Here is a 10476-nt window from a genome sequence, read left to right as displayed (position 1 = left end):
GGCCATGGGGAGCCCCTGTGAGGTGCGGTCTCCTCAGGGGGTGGCTGGGGAAGGCTCCTCTGTGGAGAGCCACTGTCCTTTGCAGGCTCTTCCTTCAGCAATTGGTGATAAAGCCCCTTTTTGAGAGGACAGTGGGATCCCAGCAGCACCCTTCTCCCTCTTGACCCAAGTTGAGGATTGCATCAGTCAGACAGGGCTGTCTGAGGAAGCCAGCACCCATTCTAAGGATTTTTCACCTCTCCCAGGGGCTCTCGTCACAGCAACCCTTGTGCTCAGACATCTGCCCAGTGTTTCCCAAAAGGCGAAGGCTCACGGGTGCTTGAAGGCTCAATACCCTCCCACAGTCACCATGTAGCACCGTCCTCATCCCCCCCTGGGGTCACTGTGAACAGCCTTCGCTTTCTAGTTAGATTTTATACTGAGTTTATTGGCTTTTTGTAAAGCCAAAGGCTCAGCTAGTTTGGAACCTGCTATGTGAGGGCAGAGTTGCAACTTGGGCACTAAAGCAACAAAAACTGACAAGTCAGCAACAAGCGAGAGCCCTTGTTTTTAAGAAAAGGGTGTGGGGAAGAAAGAAAGAGTTAGGCAAGAGACAGAAACTTGCTAGTGCAAAATAAAGGGTTAACAAGGACACATTGAGGTTTCTCTAATACTCCAAGTCCTTTTCCCTGCAGTGAGAGCCATACCTAATGAAGAGCAACTCTCTATTGATCAAATACAAAGTAATTATGTTTATGGCAATATCAAACATGCAGGTAAACTTGTCTTTTTAATCTATTTTTTTTTTTTTTTTAGGTCTTACTAGGCTTTAAAATGGAGTTTTAAGTACAGTGATCGTTACATAGACACCGCTACACATGGAAGTCACACAACCAAGCTTAGCTGCAAACACAGCGCTGGGGACTCCAGAACACGATCCTGACAGCACACAGTAACAAGGGAGGGTGGGCTTGGAAATACATTTGTCCCGTGCTGCTGCTGTCAGCACTTATGAAAATTTAACGTCTAAATGAGGGTCCCACTCAGCAACAAGCTCAAGATCTGGTGCTTTTTGTGACCCTGCAGCATGGTTTGTGTGGGACTCAAGTGTCTCCCACGCAGTCAGCACCAGCCGTGCTCTGGACAGTTCCACAATATTAATAAGAGCAAACTGAGACAAAACATTAACCTCACGCTTTCCAAGTCCAAACATGAAAAATAAACTTTGCATTACTATTAAATCTATTTTTGAAATCAGTATTTTGGTCATTTCATTCAATATAAACATTTCACACCATTTACCTTGTTCTCTTCCATTGCAGTTAATGTGTATGTTAAGATGTTTACAAATAGCCCGTTTCTACTATGTATGGATTTGGCTCATTCTCAAGAAGTAGTAGTAGATCCTAAGTATTTGTGGGTTGGTCCAGATGGAAGAAATTTAGAAGGTTAGTCACTTTATTTGGACTACAAATGATTTCCACTCTGCCTGCCTTAGCCATTTTTTCCCCAGTCACTAATCGAACAGGCTTTTTACTGTACTTTTTCACAAACTTAAAAACAGCCTCTGCCTCAGGGAGTGGGGAGGCAATCAGGAAAATATGCTGAGATAGAGAAACAGTTTCTGTTTTCTGTTTACCAGGGGAAAAGTCAACCACAAATGGCTTAAGTAGATTACCGTACGTGCAATCACATATTTTCCTTGTTTCTGTTGGTGCCACCCTGCAGTAGGATGGTGGGTCCAAATAGTCACTTGGTCCTCTGTCAGATTTTTCCACAAGCTCTGATATTAGACTGTGTTTCTCTTCTCCCTCTAAAAGTTTTCAAATGCTTGAGACAGAAGGAAACTTGCAATAAGTCCTAAATTTTAGACTGTTTCAGACTATCACACATCAGTGTCATTATGTACAAGATCTCCTCTTCAAATGGTCTGAATGAGCATCAGCAGCCAAACATTTCCAGTAATCAAATATTTCCTGTTTCTTTTCTAGGACAACTGCACGTGAATCTTACAGAAACAGGAAAGCTGATGGTGATGAGTTTTAAGGAGTTTATGTCTGGAGCCTACACTTGCACTCTTTCTCACAAAATCCTAGAAACTACGACACGAGAAGAGAGAAAAGTGTTTGAGACATATAAATTTATGGTATACGGTAAGACTGCTAACTTACTAGTAAGCTAACACACATAGCTTGTGTAGTTTGGTGGGTTTGTGAAATGCATGTTTACTGCAAGGCTTGATAAAAAGAAATAATTAGCTAACAACTTCTCCTAGAACAGAAAATAATTTTTTTATATTTATACACACACCCCCTTTCTCCTTGTTTTGGAAAAGGTTTTCAATAACTGCTACCAAAAATACATGTCAACTCAAAAAATAAAATAATCTCTACCCTTAACAAGAATAAAGTGAACTACAACAACACCAGTGCTAGCCAGGATCTGAAACGGAAGCTCATGTCCAAGTGCAGTCTCCTCTGAGTCCCCTTCTTTGCTTTAATACCTGGGAGTAAAGCCTTGTAACATGAGCATGTAAATTCCTGTACATTTCAGACTGAAACCTCTGTTACTGTTTGAGTCAGCTCTGGCAAGAAGGAATTTGTTCTGTTCTGGTTAATGAGTAAGCTTTATTTGTTTGTTTACTCTTGAACGAGAGCCTGTATTTCAGATCCAGAGTACACTGATACAGACGATAAGGTTCTGTATAAGATTCAGTCTGTGATTAGCCGCAGAACTCACAAACTGTTTTCTTAAAGCATACAGGGAAGCTGACCTCGCATACCAGGTATTTGTTCGCTTTACTACAGAGGAATGCGATTTGGCAGCAAACGACCAGTTCTTTGGGGAGCTAACGAAAATCTTGAATAACATCATCTCTGATCTGACGTGCCAGATCGTAGAGTCGTCCTACACATGCCATTCTGTCAAGATGCCAAAACAAGGCCTCCTGCACCAACTCTTTGTTAGTTTTCAAGGTAACAGCTTTCGGTGTTTGTTTGGGGGGAACATTTATTTTTATAAACAACCCGAGAGTACCATAAACATCATCTGAAATACACTAAAGCCGAGTACACCTTCAGAAGCTGTTTCCCTGCCTTCTTTCGGAGTCCCTGTATTTTTTCTTACTAGCCCACAGATGGAGCTAAAGCGCAGTTCATGGGGTGGATGTGTCGCATTGTACTTCTCACCACCTTAGCCAGAAACGTTGCTTCTCAAGGTGTGCAGTTGGAAAGGATTGTTGAAAGGACATAACTGATAAGATGCCATGTTTTGGGGGGGGTTTTTTGTACAAAAAGGAAAACGGTCGGATTATTTTTTTTCCATTATTTGATTTTTAACAAGCCTGTGACCTCTGTGGCTTTGCCTGATTCTAGGAAACTGCACGAGGTTAAAAGCAAGAGCCTCAGGGTTCCCTTAAGGTAATCCTGATGGGGCTGTATTGACTTGCAAAACAGGTTAAATCAACCCTGATGGCTGCCCTAATTTCGAGCTATTTTATCACTGAGGAGAGGAAATTATTCATTAATGCTCTGACCACATTCTCTCCTGTGTCTGTTCTCATCAGGTGCCAAAAGCGACCATCCAACGGGCTATGGGACAGTTTTGTAGCTGTTTCCCCCTTAAGTAGAGTCAAGAAACAGAACAAACTGTTCTAGGGTTTTAAGTTTAAAACCTTTTTGTTAAAGGCTTTAAAAAGGTTTTAAAAACATTTATTTTTTTAAAAGGTTTAAAATTTTTTTAAAACTTTTTTAAGGTTTTAAGTTTATGTAAATGTTTAAAGTTTGTGTAAAAGTTTATGTATTTGTCAATGTTTTCTGAAATCACCCTGAAGATTCCTGCTTGAGGTATTTGAGTTCATTGTCGTACATTCTTCAACCCATGTACATGTATCCTTTTTTTCCCTCACCCATAGTCAATCCTTTTGCACCAGGATGGGAAGAAGCTTGCCATGAGGTTCCTTACGATTGCGAAGACTTGACAAATGCGAGAGTTCACGAGGTTCTGTGTCAGCCACCCTTGAGCCTTCTCTGCGTATTTAACACAAATCTCTGCCTTAGCACCTACAGATTTGACTGGTGGTAATCCAGCTTCACCCAGATTTTATGGGATTAATATCATTGTTAATGATGATTCATGGATTTAAAATAATTCAGCTCAGGATGGAAAACTGGTTTTAAGTCAGATTGATCCAAACAGTTAAAAAAAAAAATCATGCTCGTTATTTCCTTTCTATTTAGTGCTAAGAATAAAGAATTATAAACATTAGTATTTATATTAGTATACTGAACTACCATTTCTCTAAACTGGATTTTTGATTTATGATTTGGTAAATGGAATACGATTTAAAGTAAGTCTACTGTAGCTGATTTCAAAAATCTGTTCTTTCTGGCTTCCAAATGTTAAATGATGCCATCAGACTGCACGCTGGGTCTGATCCCAGAGCCCCAAAGCCAAAGGACCGCTCCCAGTTAAGGTGACAGGTCAGCGTGTGTGGAACTTGGGACTATAAAGTATTTACTGATATTTTTAAATCAAGAAAGAACAACTGACTATTTTTTATTCTGACAATGTTTCTGAATTTTAGGCAAGAGGTCGAATTGGAGAGTTTTTCGACAAGCAGACGTATGCCTTGAGGCACCAGTTCAAAACTCTTCCTAAAATACACTACATAGAGAACAGTTTCTCCGTTATTCACATTGACAGTTGTCGACCGGGTTTTGGGAAGAACGATCTCACCCACAAGAACTGTGCCAGTTGCTGTGGTAAATATAAAGTACATCAATTTCAGTGTAGCCTGGTAGCTCTGATCACAAGTTTCTCTGAGAGCATTTGGTAAATATCGGTGTCTAAAGCAGAGACATTCGCATCACAGAGCTTTAAAAACTGCTAGGAAGAGAAGACAGGCTGGCTGTGTTCGTTAGCACGCTCGTAGGTGTAACTGCATTTCCAAATCAAGTCAGTGGAAGCAGTGAAGGGTTTTTTTTTTTCCTTCCAGCTCACTGGTGAGCAACTACGCTCAGGATACAGTGCAAACAAGAGACAATTGACTTAATGGCAGCGCTGCTAGAAAACACACAGCTGTTTTAGAAGCTGTTTTTCAAGCAGCGTCTCTTGCTGGTTCTGGAGCTCAGAGTATTTAGTGAGAGGCAGGCTCAGCGAGCTCAGGAAGGAAGAGATCTCGCTTCCCACCTTGGGAAGGCACGTGGTGGGGGTGATGGGCTCAGGCTGGCCCAGGCGGAGGGCTGCTGGCTGACATGCTCACTGTGTTCTCTCCGCAGTGGTTTGCGATCCCGGAACTTACAGTCCTAACAACGACGTGACCTGCCAGATTTGTCCAAAGCCTCAAGTCAGAACGTACGGAGCAAGATCTTGCTAATAAACTGACAACAGAAACTGGAAAACCGAAGAGCAGCTGTGAAGGCGTTGTTGGGTTTGTGATGTTCTTTTCATTGTTAGCTGCCAATTCTGGAATCCTACGCTCAGTTCTGAACAGTTGCAAAACATCATCCACACACCCCTAGATTTTCTGTATTCAGGGACCGTGTAGACTGTAAAGGTGATGCATAAAGTGAACTGTTCACACAAGGTGAGGTAATTCCATGAAAAAAAAAAAGGAATTTTTTTATGTGGCTGTTAACACACAGAGTCTGTTTCTTGGTGGTGACACCAGACATGCTGCAGCTTCGTGCTGCAGTTTGCTCAGAGAGCGTAAAGGAGCTGTAAACACCTCGGGGAAAGATGGCAGAGAGTCGTAGTGGAGTTATGGGCCACAGTGACATGGGCCAGAGTCTCTAGGAACAATTTCTGGCAGATAGTAATAAAAAATCTTTGTGATTTAAAAAAAAAAAAAAACACTGAACGCCCTTCCCTTGATTTTTCCCCATTTCTCCATGTTTGAAGTGCTCCAGCCTGTGCTGTGCAAACCCGTACAGCAGAGCAGGAAGTGAAATCGTGTCTCTGAGAAAAGAGAGGGTTCATAACAAACCCTACAGCCCCGCCATCAGGGGAATGAAGGACCCAGCTTTCAGGGTTCTCTTCTTGCCTGCTGCTCCTCCAAAAGACACAGATATATCCCAGAGAGGCTGCAGAGCAGTCTCCTTCAGCTGCCTCAGATCCTGTGGCAGAGCTCTGCTGGCCCCAGGTGCTGTGCAAGCAGCTGATCCTCTTACACCAGCTGTAAACTCCCCGTCAAGTTCACCGGATGAGTAACAAGTCAAGACATGGATTGCCAAAGCACTGAGCTAATGGGAATGGTTTCCTTCCAGAAAAGACTCCGATCTGCTTTTGAGGGCTAGCTGCTGGGCCTGTGACAAGCAATCATTCACTCATAATGCACTGTTAGTAAGGATTTTATTTTACTACTACCAGGAGCTTCACCATTCCCTGAGTTTTCCCGCAGAGCACGGGCCGTGCTGTGAGCCCGCCAGAGCGTCCGCAGGGCGGCCACGAGAACAGAGGTTTTAAAGCTTGTTTCGAAGTTCTGTGAGCTGTTCCCTGCCTGGAGCTGCCACCTCCCAGCCTCCCTTTGCCAAGGGACACCAGGGAGCTCGTCCCCTCCTTCGCCTCTGGAGCACAGCCGGCCAGTGTGGCCCCTTCTGAAGCCACTCGTGTGACAGTGGTGTCACCCCGCCACGCTGAGCGAAGGGGACTCCGCACCCCGACACACACAGCCATGGAAACCCATGCCTGGTCTCCTGGCACAGAGCCGTCCTGTCTCTCTTGCACTGTATCAGACTAAGTCAAGCAAAGATTACCTCCTCCTCCTCCTCCTCCATAACCGCGACTTCTTATGGCATCTAGAAATTCCTCAGTGGTTATTCATCCAAAAATCGACCTGATTCAACCCACTTTAACTTATCCATGTTGACAGGAACACAGCAGGAGACGGTACAGGCACAGACCACGCTCTGAGCTTTTCAGAATCATTACTTATTAAATACTGACGAATAAAATGTACTGTAACGAGCATTTGAACTGCCTGTAGGCTGATTATCGGAGCTGCCAACTGGACACTGTGTGCACGGCTCAGGCTTATCCAGATTAGCCAGACGGGCTTTTCAGCCTGTGTCTCTTGGCCTATTTCACGACCGCGGAACGCCACGTGCATTAATTACTGTGGGGAAAAAGCAGTGAGCAGGTACCAAGTGCAGTGGCAAGCGAGGCACAAGTGAACTTACACTCCTCCCCAAAACTGGAGGGACAGGAAGCTCTTAGAGTGCCTCAAGCTTCTCAGTGGGCCTTAAAAGTAGAAAAATAGGTCAAATATTTCAGTATTGCACTGCGGAGGAGTTCGTGTCATTAATTCTGGAGACTTTAATGGAAAACTGATGGGAAATGGCTTCGCACCGACCTTTCCTGTGCAAGTTCTCCATCCAGCCAGCGCTCCCCCTCGCTGCCCGTGACAGCCCCAGCGCAGCTGAATCTTTTACTCATGACACGCCATCCCTCGCAGCTCCCTCCTCCGGAGCTGCCGAAGCGCCGGCACACTTCAGACTTCACAAATCGCTGCCATCAGCCCTTGCTGCGCCTCAGTTTCCCTTTTACAGCCCCTCCTGGCCTCCCCCAGCTGCAAGAGCTCACCAGGAATCACGAGAGCCTCCCTCACCGCTTCAAATCCTCTTTTTTCACTCCGCTCTGGTTTTACACCTTCTCTGGGCAAGGGGGGCTGCAGCTGGTGCTCTCGGCACAGCAGGGGAACCCCGGTGTCTCCTGCGAGGCTAAGCACAGCCCTGACCACGCAGCTCCCATCTCCCTTCTGCAAAGGACGGTGACAACCCCTCAGGAGCAGCGACAAATCCTCACAAATAACAAATTCAGAGCTTAAAACCTCCTTTCCCCGTCTCCACATGGGCCTCCTGTACCTCAGCCCTTCCCATGGGCCATGTACCAGCGTCACATGAGCGCTTTGGAACATCCACAGGTGACAAAAATAATCCGCCGACCAGCGGCCACAGCTCTTGTTTTCACGTCAGAGCCACCTCTTCCCAGCCTGGAACAAACCTCTTGAGAAAAACGCTTCACAGCCCGTGTGAAAGCACTCACCCGCCGGTCATGAAGCCACGTCCGCTGGGGTGAGAGGGACACCTCTGCTCTGGGGGGACAGTCGTCACCTGCAGCATCTCTACCGATACACACAGCGGCTGCTCCTCTAGATTTGAGTCGAGGGGAGTTGAAGAGGTCACAGGGGTGCCCAGGACACACCACAGGTCACTTCCCCAAGCCAGGGAACACCCTCCTGCTCGGCAGAATATCGGGAGAGGGGCAGTGGGGGGTGGGCAGGGGAGGAGTAGGAACAGGACCAGGTCCAGGTCCAGGTCCAGGTCCAGGACCAGGTCCAGGTCCAGGTGCCCCGGGATCTGCAATTCCCAGGAATTCAACACACCTGGGATGGGGGCCGAGCCCAGGAGAACCTGGGTGCAGCCCCAGCTCATCCCTGTCCCAGGAATTCCCCCAGGACCCGGCCCAAGAGCTGTCTGTGGTGGAAAGTGGCTTGGAAATGAGGAGCGGAGGGTGTCATTTCTGTCCCCAAGAACCCCCGGGTGACACCACTGGTGCTCTGGGCTGGGTGGCGCGGGGACATCCCAGGATACCTTGGCAAGGACATGTGAAATCCCGCATGCGGAGGCAGGAGGAGGGCTGGGATGTGGCACGAAGGGGAAGGTGGCATCCCCCCTCCCCAGGAACAGGGGACGGCCACCAGCCCCAGCCCACACCAGCCCCACGGCTCCGTCGGTGCAGGAAAAGCGCCCAGACAGACGAGTTTCCCTCTGCGAGGGGAAGCTCTGCAGGTCCCCCGATTTTATCACCAGGCACAACCTTCTCTTAAAAAAATGGCAATTGGAGGAATGACCCCTCCTGCCCAGCGATGCCCCATGTGTGCCAGGGACGGGAGGAAAATGACGGCGCGGCAGGAGGGGAGCGTGCGGCCGGCTTCAGCACCGAGCCCTGACCCATGCACAGGGAGAGACGTCGTGATTTTTCAGCTCTGCTCTGGTTTCCTCTCCACTGAAATTAAATTTCCTCCTGCCCAAGTCCAGCGACTGCATTTTCTGCGCAGCAGCGATCCGGTAACAAGCAGCATCCTCGGATTAACGAGTGCTGTGCTGGCTGCGAATGCGGATGGGTCGTTATTGGCAGCGATGCCGCTGAAAATGGATTTTTTATGGGGGAAATATATAAATACGGCTCCGTAACTGAAGGGCCGTTGATGAAGTGTAGACCAGCTTTAATCAGAGTGTAATTGCTGCCATCAGTCCTAATTATTTATAAATATTTCTATAATTGTGGAAATTAAGCAATTAGACATCCTTCCTTCCCTTTCCTAAATCTAATCAGTTAAAAGCTCCGGATGCGGGCTGGGGTTGTGAACACTGAACACGCTTCATCCACTGGCTGAGGAGAAACCCATCGCTTCGCCTTTCTGCTAAAACACCCCCCGGCGCTGAGCAGAGCCTCCGGACAGACCCACAGCCAGGCTTGCCCAACAGAGACCCCAAAAAATCCCTGAATATCCCGTGGAGCCGGGGGCTGCAGAGCCAGGGGTTCCCCGGGAGCAGCGCTCGGTGCCGGGGTTCCTGGAGGGCTCCAGGGCAGGAGGCGCGGCCCCGCCGGTGAGGATCCAGTGATGAAATCTTGCCCCAGTGACACATTTTCCTCCGTCGCGGAGCGGAGGAGCAGCCCTCCCTGCACAGAGCACCTTGGAGTTCATAACAGAGATTTACGGGCGCTGGAACGGGACGGAAGGAGGTCACGCCGCTAATTCCCTGCTGCTGATCCCGGCAGATAAATCCACGGGACATCAGGAAGTGAATTATCCTGCAGCGCGGTATTAAAATGGGTGATTATATTTCCTCGTTCAAGTGCCGACTTTACCGCTGAGCCCTCCGGACCCACCACTGCTGAACGCCGGCTCCTGGCAGGAGTTTGCCCCCAGGAACCCGCTGCTGGAGAGAAAATAGCGAAAGGAGGAAAATCCCCCCGTGGGCTGGGAGCCACCCGCTGCCTCCGGCACGCTGCCAGCCCCGGGCCTCCTCCTGTGCTCAGCCAGATCCCCCCCGAGACCCCTCCGACACCCCACCATCATCCCGGTTCTCTGTTCTTCCCCATCCTCTGCAGCACCCGGTTAAAGAACCGATGTACAAACGGCGTCAATCCAGCGCGGTTCCGTCCGCTCCAGACCGCGTTACCTTCCTGAAGCCTCATTCCCATTTTTACTTCTTCTATTTGCCTCCTCCTGTGCTCAGCCAGATCCCCCCCGAGACCCCTCCGACACCCCACCATCATCCCGGTTCTCTGTTCTTCCCCATCCTCTGCAGCACCCGGTTAAAGAACCGATGTACAAACGGCGTCAATCCAGCGCGGTTCCGTCCGCTCCAGACCGCGTTACCTTCCTGAAGCCTCATTCCCATTTTTACTTCTTCTATTTCTTTTTTCTTCTACATTTGACTCCCCCGCCCGCCCACCCGGGCTGCCGGCGGTTCCACACCAGCGGGGGCT

At 48.1% G+C, this 10476-nt stretch overlaps 1 protein-coding gene across 1 annotated transcript; it reads left to right on the top strand.

Annotated features, from left to right (window-relative positions):
- Positions 1–674: 674 nt before the first annotated feature.
- ZPBP2 (zona pellucida binding protein 2) lies at positions 675–5356 on the top strand (the record flags this gene model as incomplete). The annotated part of the gene is made up of 7 exons (XM_010080789.1): positions 675–755; positions 1302–1427; positions 1971–2132; positions 2736–2954; positions 3893–3978; positions 4565–4742; positions 5259–5356. Coding segments are annotated over 7 exons (950 nt in total), but the record flags the coding sequence as incomplete, so codon positions are not given.
- Between the last annotated feature and the right edge of the window lie 5120 nt (positions 5357–10476).

The sequence above is a fragment of the Pterocles gutturalis genome, unplaced genomic scaffold (genome assembly GCF_000699245.1).
Source record: "Pterocles gutturalis isolate BGI_N339 unplaced genomic scaffold, ASM69924v1 scaffold39969, whole genome shotgun sequence".
Taxonomy (NCBI): Eukaryota; Metazoa; Chordata; class Aves; order Pterocliformes; family Pteroclidae; genus Pterocles; species Pterocles gutturalis.
The sequence above is the reverse complement of the archived record's forward strand: the minus strand, read 5'-3'. Positions and strand labels throughout refer to the sequence as shown.